General features: G+C 33.5%; 2 protein-coding genes across 3 annotated transcripts in view; one reads left to right on the top strand and one right to left on the bottom strand.

Moving 5' to 3' along the window:
- Positions 1 to 6: 6 nt before the first annotated feature.
- LOC100175195 (zinc finger protein 26) lies at positions 7 to 4354 on the top strand. Its single transcript, XM_002119595.5, has 3 exons — positions 7 to 1832; positions 2752 to 2794; positions 3589 to 4354. The coding sequence occupies exons 1-3, from the start codon at positions 66 to 68 to the stop codon at positions 3702 to 3704; spliced, it is 1926 nt and encodes a 641-aa protein (XP_002119631.3). The 5' UTR covers positions 7 to 65; the 3' UTR covers positions 3705 to 4354.
- Positions 4355 to 6313: 1959 nt separating this feature from the next.
- LOC100177512 (probable cation-transporting ATPase 13A3) overlaps positions 6314 to 27879 on the bottom strand; it is a 22220-nt gene continuing 654 nt past the window's right edge. The window contains exons 1-25 of one of the 2 annotated variants that reach the window (XM_018817057.2): positions 27312 to 27481; positions 26737 to 26985; positions 24896 to 25008; positions 23482 to 23613; positions 22772 to 22866; positions 22081 to 22189; positions 21021 to 21155; positions 20083 to 20241; positions 19316 to 19505; positions 17613 to 17769; positions 16724 to 16913; positions 15872 to 16048; positions 15228 to 15560; positions 14652 to 14759; positions 14198 to 14404; positions 13441 to 13600; positions 12828 to 13041; positions 12172 to 12244; positions 11705 to 11798; positions 11130 to 11284; positions 9901 to 10160; positions 9099 to 9253; positions 8152 to 8216; positions 7363 to 7581; positions 6314 to 7068 (exon numbers count right to left, since the gene is read on the bottom strand). In XM_018817057.2, coding sequence (XP_018672602.1) covers positions 6751 to 7068; positions 7363 to 7581; positions 8152 to 8216; positions 9099 to 9253; positions 9901 to 10160; positions 11130 to 11284; positions 11705 to 11798; positions 12172 to 12244; positions 12828 to 13041; positions 13441 to 13600; positions 14198 to 14404; positions 14652 to 14759; positions 15228 to 15560; positions 15872 to 16048; positions 16724 to 16913; positions 17613 to 17769; positions 19316 to 19505; positions 20083 to 20241; positions 21021 to 21155; positions 22081 to 22189; positions 22772 to 22866; positions 23482 to 23613; positions 24896 to 25008; positions 26737 to 26833 — 3915 coding nt within the window. In that variant the 5' untranslated portion in view covers positions 26834 to 26985; positions 27312 to 27481 and the 3' untranslated portion in view covers positions 6314 to 6750. Of the gene's footprint in view, positions 7069 to 7362; positions 7582 to 8151; positions 8217 to 9098; positions 9254 to 9900; positions 10161 to 11129; positions 11285 to 11704; positions 11799 to 12171; positions 12245 to 12827; positions 13042 to 13440; positions 13601 to 14197; positions 14405 to 14651; positions 14760 to 15227; positions 15561 to 15871; positions 16049 to 16723; positions 16914 to 17612; positions 17770 to 19315; positions 19506 to 20082; positions 20242 to 21020; positions 21156 to 22080; positions 22190 to 22771; positions 22867 to 23481; positions 23614 to 24895; positions 25009 to 26736; positions 26986 to 27311; positions 27482 to 27879 lie in introns of those variants that run through there. The other variant, XM_026840039.1, reaches the window with a different exon arrangement.

Raw genomic sequence — 27879 nt, 5'->3', positions numbered from 1 at the left:
CTCCACATCTGCTCAATGGGATCAAGGAAAAATGTGATCAGGTGGAAAATGCTCAAAGAAGAGCAATGATGGAGGCAAAGATGTGTGTGTGCTCTGTGTGTGGCTGGCGGACGACCAGTGCTGGCTATCTCAATGTACATATGAGAAAGCATAAAGTAGAGTCACATGTGTGTACTATATGTGGCAGGGCGTTTAAGGAGACGTGGTACCTTAAAAATCACATGCGGTCCCATATTAATGAGTTGTCGTACCAGCCATTGATGGACAAGCCAATTCATAACAAACCGACAAGTGATGTCCAGATTTTTTCATCTTCCAGGCTGGGAATGGCCACACAAGAGCATAAAGAGTCGATTTTATCGTACTGCATGTGTCAGTATTGCGGGCAGATGTTTCACGTCGATAAGTTATCGTCTCATGCCCGTTCATGCAGTTTTCCACACAAAAATCCTATAAAATCAGCGTCGGAAAAGGAACAGTTCATGCTTTCATTGGACCTGGTTCCTTCTTGTTGTAAAAAAGAAGAAATGGTCCCAAAACCAGAACAGAAGTTCAATCCAACCATCGGCTGTATTAACGTAGCAACCAAAAGTTTGGAAACAAACGATTTAGAAGAAAATCTAAATCCTGGAAATGTGCAAAGAACAGCGATCGGGGGCGTGGAAAATTCAATTCCAAACCATCAGAATGGTTTCCAGAATTCAATTCAATCACTGGAGGCGCACAACGAGAGCTTTATCTCCGCACAGAAGTTGAAGCCTTACCGCAACCCTGCCATGCAGTCTCTTGCCAGCATCGGAAAGTCGCTTACCGATAAAAATTACTTCCAAACACAAGTCGTACAAAGTCATGAAATGAATAGCATCAATGATATGTCCAATACCCAGCAGAACGGATACAAATGCAATTTCTGTCCAAAGTGGTTTAAATACCGCAGTGTTCTCGGCATACATATGCGGTCCCATACAGGGGAGCGACCGTACAAATGTCAGTACTGTGGGTATGCTGGAACACAACATAACTGCCTGAAACTTCACCTTCAAAGGCACCATCCAAAGGAATACAATGCAATGCAAGATCCTGGTTTGAAGCCATCACAGCAGCATATATCTTACGCACGTTCTCAAGACGATATCAAGCAGGAGAATGAGATTTTAGTCGGAGCTTCAAAGTTTTCTCCAGCGAGATGTCCCATCTGTGGTAGAGTGTCACCCTCACCAGGATATCTCAAAATACACATGCGCTCGCACAAGAAGACCCTGGACCACGTGTGCAACATTTGCGGACGTGGGTTCAAGGAGTATTGGTACCTCAGCACTCATCTACGTACACACGATCGTGAAGGTTTCAACGCCGCGCCTGTTGAATCAAATTGTAATAAAATCACATACCAACCAACCAAGCAACAAAATCAACCAATTCAACATCATCAACAACAACAACAACAACAACAACAACCAAGAATGGACAACGAAATCAACCCAGCGGTGCAAATGTTGATCAAAAATCACATCAAGCGTCCGAAACTGGAGCTTCAGGATTCCCAATCCTCCTGGTGTCCTCTTGATCTTCATGAGGACATTCCCGCATCCTTTCCCTCCTCCTCCCAGCATCTTACCATCCAGGAGCCGAAACCGGCTCATGTGAGCAGAAGAAAGTCCTCCCAGCCATCCAGACACACGGTGGAGCGTTATGTGGAGGAGGCTCCGGTTCCTCCAGTGAGAAGCAGGAAGTCTCGTCCTCGTAAGCTATCAAGGACCTCTTACATGGCTCCCGTGTTCCAAACACTATCGACCGAAAATGAGGAAAATGAGGATAATAATGAATTTAAGGTTGGTATGTGTGCTGTTACTTGGCCAAATCTGGTGTAAATCTTTACTGTAGTAAAGTCTTATTTTGGCATGCTAGATTTTATTAAAATTATTTGCATATTTTCAACTTACATACTGGAATATATATTTTACAAAATAATTTTCATGGTTTACGCAACTTTTCAAATTTAAAACTCAAAATGGATCTCAAGCAGTTTGCACACAAATTGCAAAAACTACAAAACTATGTGATATTATTCAAGGGGTGTATATCACATAGTTTTGAATAATATCACATAGTTTTGTAGTTTTTTTACAATTTGATTGCAAAAAGAAATAAATTTGTAACAAGTCATATGCAACACATGCAGTCTCAGATAATTTGCATATAAACTGCATAATTTGAAATATTTTATTTATTTGCTCACGGCGTTTTAACAGCAGAAGCACAGACACGAAACAGCCGTCTATATTTTCATTGTTGTTTGCAATATAATTGTTCTTATGAAACAATCAGTGCTTAATGTAATGTCACAATTGCCTTTGTTACAAAACAATAGACAATGAACTGTCAAGTTAGATTTGCTAACAGGAAATGATGTCACAATTCTGTTAAATTGTGATGCAACAGTGACTCGTTGTTTTTTTGTATTTTTCCCTTAATTTTTTTTGCTGCTTGATTTGAACTTTGATTATGTACAGAATCACGTACTTAATTAATGTTTATATCAAAGCATCCTGTCACTTGGCTTCCTGTTTTGATTAGCTTCTTTGTTTTTATTATTGCTAGTTTACTGTTATTGTTAATGTCACTGCTACATTACCAGTAAAAAACGAGGCGGAAAAAGAGTCACGAATCATGGCCGTGCGGCAATGAGTTAGCATATTTTTCCATTTTAAAACTGTAACGCTTTCGTGTTTCAACTTGTTTTATTTTTAGACCGTGCAGATGAATTTTGACACGCAACAAACTGAACGCTCTGGTAAGTTGGCGTCCTTTAAATAGATGACACAATATATTTATATATAGTAGGATAGGGAAAGATGGGACACATTTTCATTCTGTTTTGTTGTCCTGTTTGGTAGTAAACAAACAAATTTTAAATGTTCATAAAACCGTATCCTCACGACTCCCGTCGTTAATTGTTTAAAACAGGATATTTGGATATTATGTGCTAAAGGTGTCCCGTCTTCCCCCACCCTACTATATATTTTAAGTCTGATTTATTGCTAATTAAAAACAAATGCCAATAGTAATGCAATTATGATGCAGTAAATTACCATCTATTTTTAGAAGCTCCAGACCCAGTATGACATTTTATAACTCCACTTTTGTAGATCAATTATTTTCTCTACAAAGTTCAATTGTTGTCTTGACCTTTACTATGGCCTGTTTCACTAAAATAAATAAAAACTAAAATAAATAAATATTTTGCCGTTTTAAAAAATAAAAAGTTTTTTTTATAAATTTTTCTTAAAAAAAGCGACTGTATTTTGTGTCAATCCAAAGTGTTAAATTGGTAATTTCCTAATTGCCTATTTTAAAGATTAAAATAGTTCCTTTAATTTGTAAGTACAATATCCAAAACGCTTTAATAAATATCACACAAGAGGATATATATACATATATAATTTCAATTTTATTATATTTATATTATTATGTGTATTTATATTTAATGTAATTTCATTTTGAGTAAAATAGAAAAAAATACAATCTTAATGTCAAGACTCAATTTTCAATTTAAAATAAAACGAAATAAAAATTGATTTTTTTCAGACGACCAGCCGTTAGATCTGAGTGTTGCCGCTCCATTTTCTCGCAATCAACTACAAGTTTCAGAGTCCGGCAACACTGAAATTGATGAACCCTTAAATCTTGTGATAAAAGAATAAACAAATTCACTGTTTTTTACTCACTTAATGTAATATTAATAAGCGCCCTATACTTATACTTACAGTAATAATTCGTACTAGACAGGACTACTTTTTACACCGAATGAAATACTGCAATAAGCAAAGAACTAATGTCTCAGCAATATCTTCCACCATTGCTTCACAAATTGTGTTTGAACTACGTAACCACTTTTTGCACTGCATGTGTACTAAACACCAAACAAAACTAAAATTCTGACGTTTTTTTTCGCCCGACAGTTTTTCCAAGACTTTTTATGGATATCTGTTTTATAATCTGCTTGCCAGCATAAAATGCTTGTTTTTTTACCGCCTAGATAAAGCGCTGCCACTTTTTTAGCTTCGAGCATCAGTGGTTGTTTTAAACAACCCTTTCAAGTTTTTTGCTGCTGTGTATCGTCTATATTTACCAATGAAATTTTCAGCAAGAAATATCGTGATTTTTTTTTGCCATTTTTTTCATAATGATCAAATTCAGCTTGTTATAAAGACAGTGTTTATTCAATCAATGGTGCTTTTCCCTTTACCCATTAAGCATTATACCCAGTTTCCCACAAGAAGTTTACTATACTTGTACCAAATGATTGTGTTTTTTTGAATACGCATGATTTAAATAGAACAAGCAAACAAAACTTAGTTGTGTTTTTTTTTTTTTTTTATAAAACTTAGTATACAATGAACTGCCTAACTATGGTTTAAAAACAGCAGTTGCATTTATTTTGCCTCAGATTTATTTTCCACATTAATTATAAATGCCAGACAACATAATTATAAAACGCTTCTTCTAGCTAATTTATTGATACCCTAAACAGAAAAGTGATACTAAAAAATAGAATATATTTTTTTTATTCTAATTCATTTTCATTGCTCCTGTTTTCCTGTTTTCCTAAAAAAAAGTGACAGCCTGCAAGACTTGGTAATCAGTAATCACTTCATGTATCGTGTTCTACCGGCGTCTCCGTTTCCGTTTATCCTCACTTTGATAAAGAACAACTTCCCATCTCGATCGTTCGTTAAAATGAACAATGATTCATGGTGTTGGAGCCGTAAAGTTTATATCCATACGGTAAATATAAAAACTTCGGTCGTGTGAGGTTTATTTAATTGGTATCTGAATAATATTCATAATAAAATTTTTATTCATAACTTAAACATAAGTTGTTTTGCACTTTTATGCAAATGTTTATTTACGTTCTTATAATTATTAGTTTAATGTATGACTATCTATAACTATTATTTATAGAGTAAATTTAATTGACAATTATAGTACCTAAGAATTCATCAATTTCAATTTTCAGAGCCTTTAGAAAGGAAAGTGACAGATGACCCTGTATATTTTAATATTTGAAAAAATATTGTGCATTTTTTACATGAATATTTAATGAGTTGATGTGAGCATATGAGCTGTTGTTCAAGCTAGCATTCCTTCAAATAACACATGCTTACAAGTTATAAATAACACTCTTTATGTGGTAAGTCTATATTGGAATATATCTCACTAAAATAGCCATGTTAAAATTAGCATTAAGGTTCTATGAGTAATAGGTCTCATAAACTGCATCAACAGTATATTTTAAACAAGTTATTTTCAATTTAAAATTGTATTTGAATCACATGGTTTCACAGGTGTATAAAACAAAAAAGATTTCAAAAACTTGGTCTGTAAAGGGGATCCAAAGAATAAAACTTGTTGTGGTTCCAAAAGGTTTGATAATTTCTGATATTAATATAAACATTATGTACACGTAAACAATACTATTATATATTTTATTTTATAGACATGTCGTTCCTTACATTAAACTCTAACAAATTTGCTACACCAGTTAAAACACAAACAATTCAGCTCCAATAAAACTACATCTCATTTTTGTAATTCTATTTTTCCTTTAGTTTGACACATTATTTAATATTAATTTGTTTAATACATCAATTAAAAACAAAATTAAGTTTTCAGCGGAAGCAATTTTATTTAAAAAGCAATTTTGCTCAAACTATTTTGGAACTATTGTTAAATATAACTACAACAACTTTGCACAGGAAATAATAAAAAAGAAATATTTTCATTCATTTAATTGTTTGGTCACAATAACAGGGCAATTCATTTATTTTTGCTTCCAATCCTGAATTGTTTTTAATTCGATTCAAAAATGGGGGAAACCAATTTAGTCATAAACTAAATTCTTTTAGGAGTAACTGTCATTTTTTACAGGCAGGCCTTAGTTTAAACTAACTTTTTTATTATTTATAGGATTTAAGACAAAAATTTCATAAAAATGTAAGGTTTTTGTGACATAAATAAAATATATTTATTTTTAAACCAAGCTGCTTTATTTGTTGCCCTATTGCCTCATCTTATGAATTATTAATGAATAATTTTAAACTAAATTTTATGAATAAATAAAGACAGCCAAATTTGAGGTGCTTTAATTTAATTTTAGACCAAACTTGCACATTAAACTTAAATCTGTTTATTACATTATTTACTTTGGTTATACAATTCAGTTCAGAAATATTTTTTTTAAAATTTGGTAAAACACAAAAAATTCATAGGTAAAAAATAAATTTTAATATTATTTTTTTAATAATGTTCCTACCATCAAGCTCATACATTTATTCAATTAAAATATTAAACTATAAAACAAAACAAAATTTCACAGATAAATTTTAACACTAATGAATTAAAGCAAAATTCATTCTCTCAATTTAAAATGTCATGAAATTTTAATACAAACTCTTAATATTCACATTTTTCACTTCTAAAAACTTAAATTCATGAAAGTACGTAGTTTCTTTTAGGAATAAATAATTTAAAACAATCCCAAATCCTTTAAATACAGTGAATGTAATCGCCAAAGAAAAAAAATAATGTTCAAATATTTTTTGTTTTATTATTACGCCAGATGTTGGAAATCAGTATATGGAATCTGGGTTATATAGTTTGGTTCACCTCCATGAAAAAATTGACACTAAAAATAACAGCTTTATTGGTAACCTTAAACATAAGAATTATAAATATCAATGCTTCATGCTATAAACGAGTTTTCTTACAATAATCGATTTTTGCGTCATATTTAATCGTGGACGTGAAGGTTAAACCCAACGAAGACATGGGGTTAATTACTCCTATTTCCATGGGGGATTCCCCTGTTTGAAAATAGCTCTGCAACACTTTGAAACGCTTGGGCGGGGTTCTTCTGCCCCATTTTGCAAAGGTGGATCCCCTAATCCAGTCCCAAACTGCCGATCGTTCGATAAGGATCATTTCGAAAAAGACAGCGATGACGAAGTGTCCTCCAGCGATGCCAACAAGGATAAGAAGAAACGTGGGATCAGGGATCCTCCGGACCTACAGCAAGTAACATGTGGGTTATGGAAACCTTATACAGGTAGGGTAGCTGAAGACGGGACACCTTTTTCAAATATCTTGATCGTATTTTAAACAATTGACGACGGTCTATGGAAGTCGTAATTTGTTTACTACCTAGTGGGACTATAAAACAGAATGAAAATGTACAAGAAAAGGTTGTATTGTGGATAACTAACTTTTATGGTGGCAAAAAAAAATGTCAGACTGTGGCAAAAAAATGTCAGACAAAAATATACTAAAAAACAGACATCTTTAAATGTCTAACCAACCCACCATAACGAAGTTGTCGAACGCGATAGGAGCACCGAAGATCATAAAGAGAGTAAAACCCAAGAGCACGAGGAGAGAAAAAATGAACAAGTAGTTTTTATAGATGGGCGTCCTGAAAGGAAATCCTCGCGAGAAAGCCATAGAAGTCGACATGTATAGGAAGCTGGAGAAGTAGAAAAGCGCCGATGCTTCGTAAGTTAGGACGTTGAAATCGTCAACCACCTGGAAGAGAAAGAAAGTTAAACAATGGGGTGATAAATACATTTAAAAAATGTTGATTGTGTTACAAAAAAATTTATAGATTTTTTGCGATCTACACTTTTCACCCCGGGTGTTGAGGTAATAGGCCAATCCTGGCCTAAATCCTAAGTGTGCCACAGTGCGGAACCTCACCCTCATAGAATAGAAAATATGTGTAACTGCATCGCATGATGCACCATTGTAACTTTTGATGTACCTGTTTTTCCTGTATTTACTGTTTATATTAAATATATTTTCCCGTCTTGGTTTTGTGACATACAGACAACAGCATAGGCTATATAGGTTTCTAAAATGTACTGTCTGTACAGTGAAGTAGTGGGATGCTATATACTCTTACCAAGCATGGTGTATTATGTCAAACCATAAGAATAAAGTTGTTGTAAAAATAACTTTTTCAAGTTCGTGGCATTTTAAACTTTGCGATGGTGTACGATTTAATCACAAGAAACGATAAATTTGTAAATAGTTTTGTAAATATCTTCATAACTATTGGTTGCAAAATCACACATGCCACACCCACTAAATACTTACATCTGATTGGTCCACTACATTTTCAATTTGAGGGCAATTAGTTACGTTCAATGTTGCGTTGTGAGCTGCGGAGAATTTGTGGTGATTTTAGTGATTATTTAACATAGTTTTGTTACTGCACTTTATTAATAATGAACGTGTGTCATTTATTTACTCTAGCATGGTGGGGAAACATTTTAACATAGGTGTTTTGTTTCATACACCTCAAGCTCACTTTTGAGTTACCACGTTTGTAACTTTGGGGGTGATAGTTTTTTTTGTATGGCTGATAATTTGGACAACCCATTAGGAACCACTGGTTTGGAGCAATTGACGTTAAGTGTCTTACCCAAGGACACACACACCTACAATGGTAGCAGCATTGGGATTTGAACCTGTTGGTATAAATGATACAAGTGGCCTAACCATTGTGGTACAAAACCAGTGTTGTGACCATTGTAGTTTAATAAGAAATCAAGTTTAACTTGAACACGTCAATAAAACCAGAACGCATAAAATGTAGTTTTATTGTCACGATGTAAAATGCAATAATGATAATCGAAAATCCCTAGTGGCCTAGTCAATGACATTCGACAATGTAACACAGGACTCATCAAATACCGCTTGGTGGGGCTATAGCATAGAAAGGGAAATTATTGGGGTCTAACGTAATATAAACAGTTCGACGCCATGGCTAGGTTGTTTAGGTTTCTGGTTTAGGGGCATTGTAACCGAAGTGTTCCCAGTTCGATGCTTGGCGACGGTATTAACACTGATCGGTGTATGTGTCCTTGGGCAAGGCACTTAACAGACATTGCTTCAACCCAGTGGTCACTAATGGGTTGTTCAAATTATAAGCAGCGGTGTTTGGCTAATGGACCAAATCTGGCCTAAATCCCAGGTCCTTGACAAGGACCTCACACACAAAGAATAAAAGACGTAATATCATAAAAGTTATAATTATTTACCTTGAGCTGGTGTGAGTGTTGTAAACCAGCATTGTTGTCGAACATAAAAATAAATGAGAACTTGAAACCCAAGTTGAAGTATGATATGACCAAGAAGTGAAACCAACATTTCCAAAGAAACCAAACTATATGGCGGATGCTTTTTGTGAAGGAACCTGAGGGAAAAAACACATTTAGAAAAAATTATAACTTTTAGAGAAAATTAAAAAAAAAGGTATTTTACAATGTTGATACTTTTAGAAAAAAAATAAAAAGGTAATTTTTACAATTTCCAATGTTACAAATTCCGCACACTGACCCTGGTCTGGTGCTCATAGAGTTGAACGATTCTTGTGTAAAGAAATACAGTAAGAATCTGGTGTTACACTGCTACGAAAATGTAATGACAAAAATCAAGTCCAACCAATCGTATAACAAAAGATATTTTGTCTAAATGGCATCGCGAGTCCTTTTTTCAAATAGAAAAATGTTCATTTAAAATTTGATGGTTGACGCCATTAAAAAAACAAAATACAGTCTTGTAGCAATTATTATGAAAACAAATTTCAAATGGGTTGTTTTAGCTAGCACAAACACCTGTGTCGCTAGAGAGCAATATGTGACAGTCGGTTAAAAACAGAAAACTTAATAAGATATATCTCGCCCTAAAATTTTAAAATTTATAAAAAAATCCTGAAAAAAAAAAAAATCTTTTTTCAATTCAAAAAAACCTAAAAAGTAAAAAACAACTTTTTTTAATTAAAGAAAATCAAGAATAAGTAAGAAACACTAAAAAATTACAAAAATAAATTAACTCTCATACTTGCATGCATGGTTCCTTGACATGGTGACCGCGACCACATCAATAATAATCAAATCGATGTAAAGGTACATCAAGTCACTCAAATTTGACAATTCAGAATACAGTATGGTTATGGTGCAGAACTGAATGAGTGAATACAGAGCCATGAACTTAAACATTCCAAACGAAGTCACTAAAGCTGCACGACCTTCACGGATTAATGTAGGAACGCACTCGATGCCAAGATCAGTGTGTGAAGTAAAAGGTGCAGCCACAGAAGCCTGTCGAGGAAATTTGTCTGTTGGGGTTTTTTTTGTGATTTTTTTTGTATAAAGCTTATTTTCTTCCAATTAAATGTAAATATGTTTTTAACTGCTAGGTGTAGCGACCACGCTTATTTTTTTCCATTTAAATATAAATAAAAATATTTTCCTAAATAAAAATATATGGGGAGAATATTTTCCAATTAAATGTAAATATGTTTTTAACTGTAAGCGTGTTTTGACAACTGTTGTTTTGTCGCTATATCCTGTCTTTTCGTTTAAAATATTTCTAAATCTTTGCTACTGTAATCAAAGAGAAAAATAAAGTTATTATTATTTATACTTACGTTTGGTGGTAGAGCAAATAAATTGGTATGTGTTTTATTTTAATATTTTGAATGAGGCTAATAATTCGCATAAACCATTAGTGACCACTGGGCTGGAAAAACTACGTTTTGGCGTCTGGTCTAAGGTTTGAATTGTTAATATGATATTTATGTTCGAAACTGATCATAAAGCGAATAGATATCATTATGACATCATACGGACGTGCGTTATAATCATTTCAGTTTCGACATAAACATTTCTTCGTGTTTTTTCATTAAACATATTTAGGTATCAAAAATAATCAAAAAAATCAAAATAATTTAAAAAATCAAAATAATATCAAAAAAATCAATTAAAGTCTATTTTGTCTAGGTGTTGGGGTAATAGGCGTACTGTAGCCTAAACCCTAGCCTTGCCATGGGACCTCACCTAAATAGCAAGTATATGCAAAAAGATTGAGAAACACTGACATAAAACACATCATTTTATTCTACTCTTTAAGTGTGAGGTCCTTGTCAAGGGCCTGTAATTTAGGCAAGATTTAGCCCATTACTCCAACACCCGGGAAGCCCAAACACACACATTATGTAGTAACTCTTAAACAACCGCATAAAAACACACAAAAGTACAAACAGTACTGATGTAAAAAACATAACACACCTCATGTTCTGATAGCGAGATGCCCGTATGAGCTCGTTTAAGCGCTCCACAATCATTAGCACCGTCCCCGCACATACATACGTGATGGTCTACTGATTGTAAGTTCGCCATCAGTTCTGTCTTCTGGTCGGGTGACATCCGTGCGAATACAGTACCTGTGTTATATTAATTATATAGTAAGGTGGGGGAAGATGGGACACCTTTTTATTCTATTTTTCGTCCTATTTTGTACAGTAAACAAACAAAAAACATTTAAAGAGTTATAGAACCATATCCTCACGAGTCCCATAGACTGTTGTAATTTTGTTTAAAACATGATCAGGATATTTGGATATCATGTGCTAAAGTTGTCCCATCTTACCCCACAGTACTATACTATATGTTTAAACAGTCTAAAAAAGTCTTCTGGAGGATATTTTTTACGATCTCAAGTTACGCCAAATTTAAAATAGACCCATTATATAAGATATCCATGTTAAAGCTCAATTAATAAGATTTCTATATTGTTTATGCTGTTGCCGCTAGCTGTATTGTCATGCTACAGATAATTTATAGGATTTCTATATTTAAATTACCTTTTACGGATAATACTTCAATCCATTCTGGAAAATAATTTTGAATTGTCTCGAAATCTTTTCCCGACACAGCAAGATGCCACTTCGGTGCCATCTGTGATGAAATACATTGTATTATGACATCATAGTATTCATAGACACTAAAAATCTCATTGTTTCACAATTTCAGGTAATTTTTTTTAGGGGGGGGGGGGGGGCGGATATTTTTAGAAGGTATGTATAAGTAAAAGGTATTTTTATTTCAGGGGTTTTTATATATTTGAGATTTTTTAAAGTATCTAAATAGGTCTAAATTCAAGACTCTCCACTTTCTATAAATAAGTAGAAATTTATAAATATGTAGATTTGAAACTGATCATAAAACGAATAGATATCATTATGACATCATACGGACGTGCGTTATAATCATTTCAGTTTTGACGTTTCGTAATATTACGTCATTTTGTTCATTATGACATCACGCATACCTGTTCACCCATGCATAACGAGACAGAACGATCTTTTTTTGAAATTATTTCGTCGGAAGAAGAGAATGAAGACCTATAGGTAAAATATTATTTCACGTTATTATTTATTTAGAACGTAAATTCCATTAATAGTGCAAAAAGTGAATAAACATAAAAACTTGTAATAAATTTGAACAATATGACCCCAATCTGATCTCGTATATTTGAACGATTGATGATTACTTAAATTTAGTAAGGCTCTGGCGTAAAGTTGATTATATACGTCATAATTGCAATTAACTCGTTGATTATTTAGCCTGCAGGTGCTCTACAACAGGTTTAAATACGAATAGGAAAGCATTAATTTGATGTTAAAAACGTTTGGCATGTATTGCAAGCATATTCCATACGTACATCGTAAAGTTGCCTTTAAACTCGCGAAAGAAAAGCGATAAACAAGACGATTTTATTGGGATTATACTTGTATCGGTTAACCGGTCAAGAGATAAACAGAATATGGGAAAATTTACAGCCCTATAACTGATGAAATTAGTTATTTTTCGCTTTTTCATAAATAAGCGCCATATTGGGGTATATCTGATAAGCATCTTTGTTAAAAAAGTAAAGCATAAAAACAAGTTTCTCCATGTTTAGTCCGGTTTAAAATCCTAACTTACCTGGAACAAGACCTAGATCTTCCAGTGTTCTCCGCATATTTCCATTTCAGTGTTGCCGGTAAATTTTCCGTGGCTTCAGTTGTTGTAGCAAGCAGTACGTGCTCACTGGGGCGTATCATACCAGATTCATGCGCAACACTGAGGGCTGTTAGCAAATTGTCCCCTGTCACCATCACGCTACGAATATTGGCGGTATCAAGTTTTTCCAAAGCACCTGTTTTCAAAATAATTAACTGAATAATTTTTTTACAAAAAAAAACTGCAAAATCTTAAAATGTTAATTGGAAAATTGGTATCAATGTATCCATTTTTTGACTAGTTCCCCCCCCCAAAAAAAACAAAATATATAGTAGAGTAGGGGGAAGATAGGACACCTTTAGCAGAAAATATCAAAACACCATGATCGTGTTTTAAACAATTAACAATGGTCTATGGGAGTCGCGGAAATTTGGTTTTAAAATTCTTTGAATGTTTTTTGTTTACAAAAAAATGGGACGGGAGAATAGAATAAAAAGCGTCCCATCTTTCCCCAACCTACAGTATACAGATATGATTGATATATAAACTTCCCCCAAACTATTATATAAAATATATAATCATTTTTTAAACTTACCTTTAGATTGAGGTTTCAGTTTATTCTGCAACGCAATTAAGCCAAGGAATTTGAGGTCGCATTCAACTGCGCAACGTTCGATTTTCTGAGCTTTCAACCACGTGAGTGAAATGTCCTTACAAGCCATTCCGATCATCCGAAACCCTTGTTGTGTATAGTTCTGGTGGAATATGAAAAAAAATACGCATATTTTATAAGCATGAGTTAAAAAATAGTAAATACCCATAAAGGTGGCTGTACACAGTATCCGGAATTTGTCCGTTTTTGTCTGTTTTGTCTGTTTGCGGATATCGCTGCCGCATGCGAAACTTGGTAATGGGTTTGCATACGACTTCGCAAGCGAATTCACATGCCGGATACTGTGTACAGCCACCGTAAGTTAAAAAATACACATATTTTTATGTTTTTTTACATAGGGTTGAACAAATGCAAAATTATTGGCGATTAACCATTTATATATTTGAAATACTGGTGTTATTAAATCTTATATTAACTTTTTGCTAAAAAGACAGTTAAAAATAGAAAAATAAAGTTTTTTTTGGTAAAACTGATCATAAAGCTGTTTCTATCCATGACCTTATAAGGAGTCATACGGACGTGCGTTTTAATCATATCAGTTTTAAGATCGAGAAAAAGGTGATAATACATACAAAAATGTTAATTAAAATAAAAATACCCAAATATATCGGATCCAAAAAAATTTTTTTGCTGAGAGATTAAATTGCAGGCTACAAAAATAGAAATAATATAATCTTACTTTCAAAACTTGGTGAAAATCGTTCGGGACAGTCGACGGCGCACACAAGCTCGCCACCATCTCTGGCGCCCCCTTGAGGTAAACTTTCATTTCTTTCGGTTTTGCTCGATATGCTCGAACGATCACGCTTGCTCGCTGGAGCGTGGAAGCGAACGGAAACTGACGAACGATCCCGATATCATGCGACGAACTTCCTCTAGGTGGGGACTGTGAGACACCACCATATAAGGAGTTGTGTTAAATTTTTTATTATAGCTTAGAATTTTTCAATTAAACTTTTTATCTTTTTTAAAACTATTGTTTTTACGCCTGTCTACAGTCGATGTAATATTTTTTGTTTATTAACCTTTTTAAATTAAATTTAAAAAAAAAATATTAACTGCGTTTAGCGGTCACACTTTTCTTGGTTGAAAAAAATATCATTTTAACTTTTTTAATTATTTGTTATTGTCACCTGTCCATTTTGTAAGTCAATTGATTCAACCAATGTCTCGTCAATTTTCTCCACTGGGGGGCGAAAGTAAGTTATTTGTAGTTGATCATATTTGCTCTCATCTTCCACCTAGTGGTAGAAATACTTTTACGTATTAAAAAAAAATTTCAAAACTTTTTGTTAAAAATAATTTTTTTTGTATACTGTGTCTCATACACAAAGTGCACACATATGAAAAAGGAATCATTAAAACAGCTGACTTCAACTAGAATCATACAAATACCTTAATATTTTAAACAGTGCACATGTATTTTTCTCGGTATGCTATTGTCATACCACACCATTGAAGGTTTACTCCCCTTAGAACATACATGTATAATCTATATACTAGGTTTCTATATAGAATATGGAAAGACATATTATATGAAATCAGGGTGTAGTCCATTTTCCCAATGTACTAACTGTGGCCAAGGGCTCAAAAACACTTATTTATAGCAATGCAATATTCACATTAAACGGTTAAGCACATATACTCCCATAAAATGATATAAATGTGCAAACACCAAACTTTGAGCACAATACAAAAACTTAACTCACCGAAGGTTCAACAATTGACCACTTGGTGGCCTCGAACATTTTCAGATCGAGAGGATCCCCCAATACCTTTCCATCAATAGTTGTGAGAGTATGACAAGTCACCATACACTGTAGTAACTCATCTTGAGGGTTGAGCTCGTTTGTCAAATTCTCGGGGTCAATAACAAGGTGAAAGGCCGGGGTGCTTGATTCGGGGGTCACGAGGTCAAGTGTCCCAGGGTCATCAGATCGCATGTTGGTTGGGCTGGCTTTTAACAAACTGGGAATGATATGGGAAAGGTCTAAACCATCCTCAGTCATTGTCCCCGTCTTGTCGAAAGCTACAACATCAACCTATGTGTAAATAAAAAAGTTTTAATTAAAAAAAAAAAGAAAATTGTCTGCACTGGTTGCTAATTTTAATTTTTCATTATGTAAATATACTTCAATGTTTACATCAACCTGTGTGAAAATACAGAACTTATTTTTATTGTAAAGTTTTTATATTTTGCTATTTAATATAATGGTAGTTTTTTTTCCCGAATTTTAAGTTTTTTGGGAATTTTGGTGTCAACAAATTAATACTCCTAAATGCTTATATAAGTTAAGTTACTTTTGACAAATAATTGAAAAAATTTCGACAATTTTTTACATAGATTATACACCTGTCCACTAATGTTAATTCTTTGAGGACTGATGCAATGTATCTTCTGTTTCTTGAGCCTTAACTGAGCGTATATGATGCCAATGGTCATAGCCAGTGGTAATGCAGGGGGAACTGATATTGTTATCAGGTCAACTGCACTGAAGAAAATCTCACGAATAGATTCCCCATCATTCGCCTGTAAAGTAAAAAGTTTGAAGTGTTTTGACAAAATATTTTTTTTCTAACTTTACGTGAATAAAAATGTAAGTAATGTAACTTACTTTATCCTCGCGTGGCCGGAAAATGACAGTCGTTATTACACGGGTGTTCATACACCTCGTGTCAGCTTACGAGTTACCATGTATGTTACTTAATGTAGAATAATAATGCAAAATTTAAACACTATTAGGTTAATCTTATGTCAATTTTTCACAAAAAGCAGATTTTTAACAGAAAGTAAAGTTTTTTTTTGTTGAAACTGATCATAAAGCTGTCTTTATCCATGACCTTATAAGGAGTCATACGGACGTGCGTTTTAATCATATCAGTTTAAAAAAAAAAATTATCCAGTTGAGTTATCGATTAATTTCTGCGCTTTAAATATTATTTTAAAATGCTTTTAAACGTTATTTTGCAAAAAAACACTTTAATTGCTTAAAAACAGTTGTGTGAAATGTAGTTTCAGAAATTGAGGTGTCAAAACTTGCTAATAACTTATAATTTATATTGGAGACCGGGGTTATGCGCCAAAAAGGTTGAAAAGCTAACTAAATAAAGATTTCACAAATAAAAAATTGCAAAACATGATTGAATCACAAAACGTACAGTACGGAGCACTTTACAATATGAAACTAAACAAGTCATTACCTACCATTATCACTACAGTGTATACGAATCCAGCCATTGCAATAGTAAAAAGCAACCCCACAAATCGATAAGCATCCCTTAGAAGTTTCATATCCACTGGTTTTGGATACAAAATACTGTGCACAAGCTTTCCTTTAGCAGTATGGTAGCCAGTACGAACTACAACAGCTTTAACTAATTCTCCACGGTAGAACCTGAAAAAAAAAAGTATATGGGAACTGAATGGTCATGTAGCTTAAATAAAAACATAAGAGATCATATATGATATACAATTGTCTTTATTTTTAATTGTTTTGGTTTTTTTTTTTTTTAAACGGAAACCATCTTTTTTTAAAAAATAAAAACAAAAAAAACATCTACAGAGATTTCGGAAAATGGTGAAAATGTAAACTAAATCACATCGAAATGTTTCCTTAATTGTGCTATGTCAAGAAATGTATCCACCATTGTAACCGAAGGTTACCGGGTTCAGGAACTGATACGGATAACATTGACGACTAACTTGTTTTGGGGCAATAGACAACAGTAACAGACATTACTTCAATCCAGTGTTCATAATGGGTTGTAGCACCCAGAATGCCAGGATAGGAACAACTTTGGTATTGTAGAACCTCACTTACATAGAATAAAAAATAATAACTTTATTTGTCTCTTCGATTACGGTAGCGAATATTTGAAAATATTTTAAACCAAAAGATATGGAGACAAAACAACAATTATTAAAACACGCTTACAGTTAAATACTTGTTTACATTTAGTTGCAAGAAAATAAGCGTGGTCGCTACACCTCGCAGACAAACGAGGCATTTTTGTTTAATTATTATCCAGTTAAAGTTATAATAAAATAAAAGTGTGCGTAAAGACACGACCCATACAGTAGGGGCATAACTAACCTAGTTTGTAAAACTTCAGTTCCACAAAACAGAGTATGCCGCTTATGGGGTGTCGTATCATAGATGTCCTTTAATTCATTCTCGCCACTTGGTAGCGGTGTTTTGGTCACAGGAACACTTTCTCCAGTCAACATACTTTCGTTAACTATGCAAGTACCTATGTGGGGAAAATAGTTTTAAATAAAATATAATTAGAATTATTGGAGTCTCGTTTTTGAATGCTAGACAAAATCTGGGACAATATTGCTAAAATGCAGTTTTCGTTAAATATAAGACACTAATTTTGTGGTAACTTAATTAAACCTCGGCTCGGCCTAGGGCCTATTTTTTAATTTATGTGGGAAATGTATGTAGATCTAACAGGAAGGTAAAAGTTGTTTTAGGTGTAAACCTAGGGGTCTGAAACATGATGTTTTCTTGTTTTAAACTTTGAGTGGCATTTTACCCTCATACACGATGTACCCTTGCGTTACATGTATAAATATGATACTGTTGTATTAGGCTTGTGTTTTGTATTGGGACAATATGGTATTACATTAACTAACAGTTTAAACAGTTAGCTTGAAAAAAATTGAACCAGAAATTAAAAAACCAAACTTTTATTTAATAAAAATACTATTTATTAATATTAACTATTGTAGTATAAATACCTAATGATAATTACTTACTAGTTTTCATATATTTTGAACAAAACACATTGAAAATTTACATGTGAAACATAATTACAGAGAAGCCTCGTGTTATACTAGACATTTTTCTCTGAAAACAGGTTGTTTATGTTACTAAGCTCTGGTAGGAAATCAGAGTAGACAGAGAGTTCATGATTACTGGTTTAACATGAAGGGTTTAGGTATACAAGCTTTTTTAATAAAATCTAATTGATTGTCATCATGCTAACACCTTAGCATAATGCTAATTGTAAATTGTATAGTGGGGTGGGGGAAGATGGGACACCTTTTTATTCTATTTTCTGGTCACTTTTTGAGGTGAACAAAGAACAATCAAAGAATTTAAAACTGTATCCTCACGACTTCCACAGACCGTTGTTATTTGTTTAAAACAGGATCAGAATATTTGGATATTATGTGCTAAAGGTGTCCCGTCTTCCCCCACTCTACTATATTAATATGCTTATGCAGTTTATGCTAACAATAATAGTGTACTTGTGGAAAATTCGATACATAACTTGTTGACAAAACCTTATACAAAACATGAACAAAATATAAACAAAACAAGAAACAAAAAAATTAAAACACAAATCTAAGAAAATGTTGCGACTCTATATCATATTACACTCATTTTCATCTATTCTATGTTTACTATTGTTATTCTCAAATAGTGGGGACTGGGGACAACTTGTGAAGTTATAACGCAGGTGTTTTATTCCATACAGTACACATCCTCACTTACAGACTCAGTATCTAAATTTATTAAAAAATAACATTTGTTGCGTTCTGTTTTGCAAACAAAATTGGACAATCAAATAGTGATCACTTGGGTGGAGCATTTAAGATTAGTTGTTTTGGTAATGAGGCAAGTGCTGTAACCACCATGGCAGCAGTTTTGCTACTTAAAACCACACCATACATAGCAGCGATATTACTTTATGGTATTGAACAAACTTAATAAAATTAAATTTAAAAAAATATTAAACATAGCCCATTTAACGAAATTAAATTAAAATCTAAAATATGCTGACTCACCAGACACAAGTGCTGCATCACAAGCGAGTTGCATACCGCTAGGTGGCACCACAAGCACATCGCCAGGAACCAGGTCTTTGGACCAAATCTCAGTAACTTGAGGATCCTGGTTTATTTGACGTAGGACCTGCACCTTCATTTCATTATGAAATTCAACCATCTGATGCAGTTTAAAGCGTTCTCTGCGAACCTGTGTGTGAATGCAGGCATCACGATTTTTAAAATGGTAAAATCTTTGTCAGACATAGGGAACCACATTGATTAATGTAGCGAACGCAATAGATTTTGTCTCTGCCTTTTTCTCTATGCTAACAGTAGAGACCAATTTTAAGGTGTACAACTGGGGTGATAAAATACAAGAAACCATCCTGGACAGTGGGCAACCCTAACGCTATGCTTATGGGTGTGAGGAAATGTATTTATGGGACCTGAGCTGTGTTGCAATTCACATTTGGGGTATAGTCATAGACTCTAGACCTCATATGCACTGTCCAGTTAGAACAAAGGTGACAATTTTTCATAGCAAACTTTTACATTTTGTAATGTGTTAATCCACCTTATGCTCACAGTCAAGTTATAACATTTGTGGTGTATTCATAGACCTCCTATGCACTGTCCAGTGAGAACATATGCATTTTATAGAATATATTCACACATATTGTAATGTGTTGATGTGTTCATACACCTCATGCTCACAGTCAAGTTATAACATTTATGGTGTATTCGTAAACCTAATATCCACTGTCAAGTTTTAAACCATCATTCACCTCTATTAAAGACGTAACCGCTGATATAACGGACATTACAAATATCGCTGATGCATAAATCTCGTATTCGTCAAGCACCCAGAAGATGACAGCAAAGAGTTGAAAAACATAAAACGGATTTAAAATTTCAAACAAAAGAAGTTGCAGGTATGCTGGAATCTGTGAAACAAGAAGACTAACATAAACACACAAATCTACTAACAAGCACAATAAACACACTGCTGATGCTACCATAGTGACTAAGTGTGGCCTTTAGTAAAGACTAGGGCTGTGAATGTTCCCATTTTTGTTTAACCGTTAACCGTTCAGTTTTAACTTTTAACCGGTTAACCGATACATGTGTGATCCTAATAAAAGCGTCTTGTTTATTACCCTGCAGTATTAACAATCAAAATTGACGACGTTATCGCCGTTGTAGTGCACGATCAAAGCAACAGCGTACATGCGCACTCTGTCTTATCGTGAAGAACCAATCAACGAACGCGAACCTGTGCCTTTCGTGTAAATAAGACAGATATTGATATAAGGTATGCCCTATGACGTCATAGTTCACTTAACAACTTGAACTTTTCGTTGCGGTTAACCGAATAGGTCCGGTTAATCGTTAACTTTTCCACAGCCCTATTTTAAACTAACATTTTGATTTATTGCTACAACCCATAAGTCACTAACAGGTTGTTTTTCAGTCATATAAGCAGAATTATTTGGACACGAAGTTAAAGAATTGGGCACGAGATGTATGATAGAATTTACTCCTGTTTTATAACCTTCATTGGCTTGCTTATAAGCTTATGTTCATTCATTTTTATCTAACGTAGAACATAAATAATAATATTTTTTTACATAAATTTTTAAAAAAATAGTAAATATATTAACAAAATATTTAAAAAAACACTGTAATATGCATAAATTGGTCGTTTAACAAAATAAAGTCTTACTTTAACAGTGATCACGTTTGGTCCAAATAGTTGCAACCTGTTGTCCTTATCCTCCGGTTGGAGACCGTTTGTAGAATCTTGATGAATTTGTTCAAGAGTAGCTTGCTTGTCCAATCCACCAAGCTCAATAAAGGTCTGGATAATATGATTTGTGATGTTAGAAAAGTTACAACATAGTAGGGTGGGGGAAGATGGGACACCTTTTCGTTTAGTTTTCTCTTTTCATTTGGTAGTAAACAAAGAACATTCAATGAATTATAAAACCGTATCTTCATGACTTCCATAGACCGTTGTTAATTGTTTAAAACACGATCAGGACATTTGGATATTATGTGTTAAAAAGGTGTCCCATCTTCCCCCACTCTACTATATTATAGAGTACCTGACAGCAGACAATTCTAAATATATTGTTGTGTGGGAGAGGGGCAATCAACTTAAATAAATGATGTATACAAGGGCAACTTTAAAAGGTACAACATAGGAAACATTCACTTTTATACACTTGGCTGCATGCCACTTATTGGTTACCAAGTATTTAACTTTGTAGCATCCTACTGTTATGGGGGTGCTGGGGTGGCATGGTAACCAGCTTTGGAAACAGGAGGACTTACTATGTTTTAGCACCCCGGTTTTAAGCCAAAAACATATTTTACATTGCTTTTAAGTGTCTATGCAAACGAGCAGAGCCAATGAATACTGTATTCGCCAAATTAAACAAAGAAGTTCTCTATGTTTGATGTCTATGAATGGATGTCTGTATATTGGCCACCTTAGATTTATTTAAAAAAATGTAAAACCTTGTGTTGTGTCTATGTTTGTAGTTGATTGTTTGTTTCCCGTTCTACTGTATTTGTTGAACTTTTTTTTAATTTTCCATCCCAAAGACACATACACCCATAATGGTGGTAGCATCTAGCCTTAAACCCAGTTTCTGTAGTTACTGGACCAGTGCTCTGGTTACTGTACAGATATCAATGTAATCAGTAACTTAAATAACCTAGTAATTACAATCTGGAAACTTTTCTTATGCATGTAATACCACTAACATTATAGTAATTACCGCTGACGTTTTATTCCAGATATACTTTAAGGAGTGGTGCTTAAAACAGATGACAGCAGGGCCAGATGAAGTTTCTGTCCCATAATCTACCAGAGCTTCGTTATCGGTGCTGTAAAAAATAAGTTGTAAAAATACTTTTTAAGTGATTACTTAGATAGGCTTAGTAATAGAAATGAATGGCCATTTGGATAAAGTTGAGTGCCTGGGGTTAATCGATGCCAAAAATTTTAAAACAGGGGTGACACCATAATAATTAAACTTAGTATATATGCATAGTGGGGTGGGGGAAGATGGGACACCGTTAGTACATAATATTTAAATATCCTGATCGCGTTTTAAAAATTAACAATTGTCTATGGCAGTCGTGAGGGTACGGTTTATGATTCTTTTAATTTTTTTTGTTTACTACCAATTGAGAGAAAATAGATTAAAAAGGTGTCTACCCTAGCCCTACTATATGTCAGTTTTAAATGTAAATAAAGTTTACCAAGTTGTTATACGTCCATCGTTTATACAAATGTACAGAACCAAAGTATTGTCATTAAACAGAATACTGAATTGGTATTTTGAAATAAATCTAAAACAATTTATATCTTACAGACTCACATAATAAAAAAATGTATTGTGCATCGCTACATGCAATATCAGTGCTAAAGTAAAAATTGCAATTTCTTTATCATATTATGCATACCATGGTTGCAAGTCAGCTAGATGAGGTGAAGCATACCTTAAAGAAATAAGGTTTGCCAATTCCAAGGGAATCTCTTTAATCTTCGAGACAAAAACCTGATAACATATTAAAGCATCATAATTGTTTGTTTACATTAAAAGCTTACATTGTTTGGCAGGATAGGGTAATCTAAACATTGTACATTACACTGTGTCTGTGTGTTAAAACATATTGTAAATATTCATATAATTACGCAATAATAGGCAATCGCACTGTGTGTGTATGAAGTTGGTATATAAATGCCTTCACAACAAAAGCGCCGTGGCATAATGGTTAGCGCGCCTGTCTGTAACCATTGTAAAGGGTTCAAGGCTCGACGCTGCTACCATTGTGGGCGACTGGGCGTAAGTGCCCTTGGGCAAGACACTTAACGGCAATTGCTTCAACCCAGTGGCCACTAATGGGTTGTCCAAATTTATCGAGCCATACATAAAAAAAAGAAAAAATCCCCCAAAAATAATCACCCACAAAGTAACATACATGGTAACTCGTAAGCTGGCACGAGGTGTTAAACCCAAGTGATAACGACTTGCGTTTTCCTGCCACGCGAGGATGAAGTAAGTTACATTTAAAAACAGTCACAGTACAGGAGTGGACCAAAAAAGGTTTATAATAAATAAAACACTCCAATTTGAAGGTACCAGCTCTACAGTGGGAATGAGGTATCTTACTTGATTGGCTTCGTCTGTTGTCCGAAGCAAGACCTGGCTTGATTTCATGATGGTAGTACGAGTATGCGTGCATCGTAATTTCCAATCTGGTCTCCAGTAGAATATAAGCAAAAGAAATCCCCCAGAGCATAACTGTTATTAAAAATTATGGGCTTTTTATAGTTGTTTAAGGCAACCAGGTCCCAAGATTAGTTTTAAGGCAAACTATATAAAAATATTTTGACCAAAATTGAGTAGTCTATCTACAGCCAAAAATTAAAATATTGGCAACTTTTCATGAAATGCTGAGTTTATACAATTTTAAAAGATACGCTACGCAGCAAAAAACTTGGGACAGAATTTGTATAAAACAGACTTTATATTTTTAAAAAGGGTCAATTAAATTTTACTATCAACTAACTTTTATTATCATTTTTTTTTTGTTAATTATATATTAATATATATATATGTGTCAAAGAATTGAAAGAAATATATATATATATGTCTCTAACTTTAATGCATATTATATAACTAAACTTTACCAAGTTGCACCTGGCTAAAATAGCTTTAACCCTTATTGTGTACAATAATTGAATGTTTGGGACAGGCCAAATCAACACTACAGTACCGATACAAAATTTACAGCAAAGATTATTGGCATAAAACTGCTGCCAAACTTAACTTGGCCTAAAGTTAACCTAACAATAAATGTTACAACTGTTATGCTATGCATGATAGCGGCATATTCAGCAAACATTATGTGCTAAGTCTACACATAAATCTTATCTGCAATATATTGATTGCACCACAGATGGTAAGTCACTCAGCAAGTGGTATCTCATTCATAGCTAGATTAATGCAAATGCAATTTCATTAAATTGGGCCATATTTAAAAGCTTTCCTATTTCTATTCATTACATGGTTTCTTGGAGCCAGGCACAATATGTTTGAAATATTTTTTATAAAAATGACCCAATGGTCGACTTGGTAGTACCATGGCATGGTCAATGGAAATTTGGTTAAGATAAATTTGAATTTATAGATATTAATTGATGAAAATTAATTTAAATATAATTCTTGTTTGAGCTATATACAAATGTTTGAACAATATTCCTGTACAAAATTATTGCAATTACAAATAGATTTCATATCAGTTCTCACAAACAAAAGCTACAGTAGGACGGGGGAAGACGGGACAACTTTAGCACATAATATCCAAATATTCTGTTCGTGTTTTAAACAATTAAATACGGTCTATGGAAGTCACAAGAAAACTGTTTTTTAATTCTTTAAACGTTTTTTTGTTTGCTACTAAATCGGTCAAGAAAACAGAATAAAAAGAGTCCCATGTTCTCCCATCCTAATATAATATACACAAACTAAGCATTATGAGTTGCAACAATTAGAAAACCACCGACTGGGCAGATATACTTACAACAGAAAGTCCAGCAATAATAGATTTCCAATAACTCCTCTGGTATCCATAACATATCAACTCAGATGTAGAATCTGGGTTGATAGTACATTGCGTGATGCTTTCTGCAACTCCTGTAAGCATAACTATTATTCTATTTCATAACTAAATAAAAAATGATAAAAGTGTAATTTCGTAATTTACTTATTTTGTATTTCTAAATACTGTTTCTGTGGTATATATATATATATATATATAATATATATTGTATTTTTTGTATATAAATATACACTGTTTTTAGCAGATTTAAAATTTAAAATTATTTTGGCTCAACCAATTCATACCGCCAGAATTTATCATCATTCTGGAAAATTCTTCAGTTATTTTTATTTTTATTGATTTTAACCAAAACATTATATATATATTATAGTCTATTTACATTTCAATTTAGCACAAATTATTATGCGGGATGCATATTTATTTTATACTATGCTTGGCAACAAGTTCTTATGTGTTTGTATAGGCTTTATTATTAATTCCTAGTTTATACATCTATTCATTGATACTGACTAAACTAAAACTCTCTTTTACAATACCCCAGATACACTACTTAAATAAGCTCAGCACTTGAAGGCAGAATTGTATACTTAGTGAACACCAGGATGATTTGGCATTCTATTATACAGGCCTAGGTAATTTGTAACACGCAGCTACACAATCAAATGCCTCCCATAATGGGAGTCCAGTAATGTTTAACTAGAAATTCTTTGCTCCATATTCTGCAGCATATAGGCATTGTTTATGTACTGAACAAATTTGCCAATACTGGCAGAGTATTCCACACTGTGGGCAGTAAAGGGGAGTTCTTCACTACCACCAATGTTATGTTATGTTTGGATATAAAAAGCCTTGTTTAATTGTAGAATCTAACCTAGTATTTGACGTGAGCGCTATTTCTTGATAAGTGGCACCTTGGCTATTGCGCCACATGATATAATTCAGCATATACCAGCCTATGGCCTAGTATATAGATATAGAGTGTTCATAAAATGCTGTAACAGTTTGAAAATTCTCTATTATTAAGTCAGTTCCTAATATATTTTGACCAGGTTTGCTAGATAATAAATTTTTATATATATGAACTGAAATTTTTGATTTAGATTTAATTTTCATGTATTTAGTCAATAATTTAAAACCCCTATAAATTTTTCATGTATTTAGCCAATAACTTGAAACTCCCATAAAATGGCTTAATAAATTGGCAACTGCTCAAAAAATTGAAACAAACTCGGTTTTTCAGACTCTTTTTCATACTAATAAGTTCGCCAAGTCTGGTTTCAAAAACCAAGATACACATTGTACCTTTCCTAAGTAAGTAACCAATTTTTAAAAGCTATTTTAACACATTTAAGGTTTTTCATTTAATACGTTCACGATTCATATATGCTAATAAGAACCGACTTAATAAAAAAGTTTTAAAACTTTAACAGGACATTATAAACGCCCTTTATTGCTGTATATTACTTTCCACTTTGGAAAGTTTGCTTTTTGTGTGGGGTGTGTTTTAACAACTATTTTGCGCAAGTTTTCCTATGAAGAATTAATATTTTCTGCCCATTTTTGCACCAAATTCTGCTTTTATCAAGGTTTAATATGCCAGTATGGGCTACTGTTGGCCAATGCCCGATTTTGTTTGAATCAGCAAAAATAAGCAGATTATTATTATATATTTGAGAAAGGAATTTCAAATCCTTGAAATGCAAAACCAGTTTTAATTTTTTTAATATAAGGTTTTGTTAATTATTACTAGAACAGTTTAAATAATAAACTCAAATTTTCATGTATTTTAATCAAAACCTTACCCCGTGTTGCAGTTTGTGGCAATAAGGCCACGGCGATGTCACTATCAGTGTTTCCAGATGTTTCTTCTTCCGCCATGTAACACTGTTCTGTACGCATGGTAAAATTGTGGAATATTCAGGGGGTGTTAAGAGTAAGGTCGAGAGTTAGAAATCGTGAAGACTTGTGAATAACTGCTATGCATGACACAATGAAATTACTTCTGGTAAAGTAATTAATTTGAAGACAAGTATATGGTTCCGGTATGGTTTCTGAAAAGAAATAGGCATGGTTAATTACATCACTTTTTTGTTTATACATAGATGGAAATAGAAAATACAAAATACACCTATTAATAAAATTTATATAGACACGTTTTTACTAAATTTAAGGATTAAAAACACATTAATCACAATTGACAGCGGACGTGGACAGCGTAGTATTTTATTCCAAACGGGAAAAATTACAGGGTTTGTTTGGGGGGGAGGAGAATCAAACAAGCACATAATTTTACACATTTTAATTATAATTTACAGGTATATATGCGCGCCATGTGCCTCTATAAAAACATTAAACAAAAAAAATACTTAATATTTACCCTATCTCCAGTGCACACCATACGTGGTATACAATAACATCTAAACAAAGTGTTTCCTTCCTAAGCTCCTTAACACAAACAAACACAATTTCGACAATCACATCGGCACATGCAACAATCAGCATATATAAGTATACGACGATGCAGAGTCAGGGTTTTCTATGGCTTCGATAGGATGTCTATGACAAGCACGTTTTACTCAAAAAAAAAACAAGAGAACAGACATATAATGAAAGAGCACGTTATATAAATAGTATCATATTAATTAGGCCTTTACTACAACGGAAGACTAAGCTCGACAAAAAAAAACAAAACAAAAAGAAATAACCGATGAAGTGGGTTTTGGTGGCAATTTGTGATTGTGTAGCACTAGATAGAATGCATTCTTTAATCACGATAAATAGGCAATGTAATCACAATAACTACGCAATGTTAAAAGTTACTATTCCATATTTTGGTGTGTTATACCACAGCATAGTCCAGTAGCGGTGGTAAAGTGGTTAGCGCGCCTGCCCGATAACCTAGAGGTAATGGGTTCAAGTGTCATCGCTGCTACCATTGTGGGCGC

The sequence above is a fragment of the Ciona intestinalis genome, unplaced genomic scaffold (genome assembly GCF_000224145.3).
Source record: "Ciona intestinalis unplaced genomic scaffold, KH HT001101.1, whole genome shotgun sequence".
Taxonomy (NCBI): Eukaryota; Metazoa; Chordata; class Ascidiacea; order Phlebobranchia; family Cionidae; genus Ciona; species Ciona intestinalis.
This window is presented reverse-complemented; position numbering and strand designations above follow the sequence as displayed.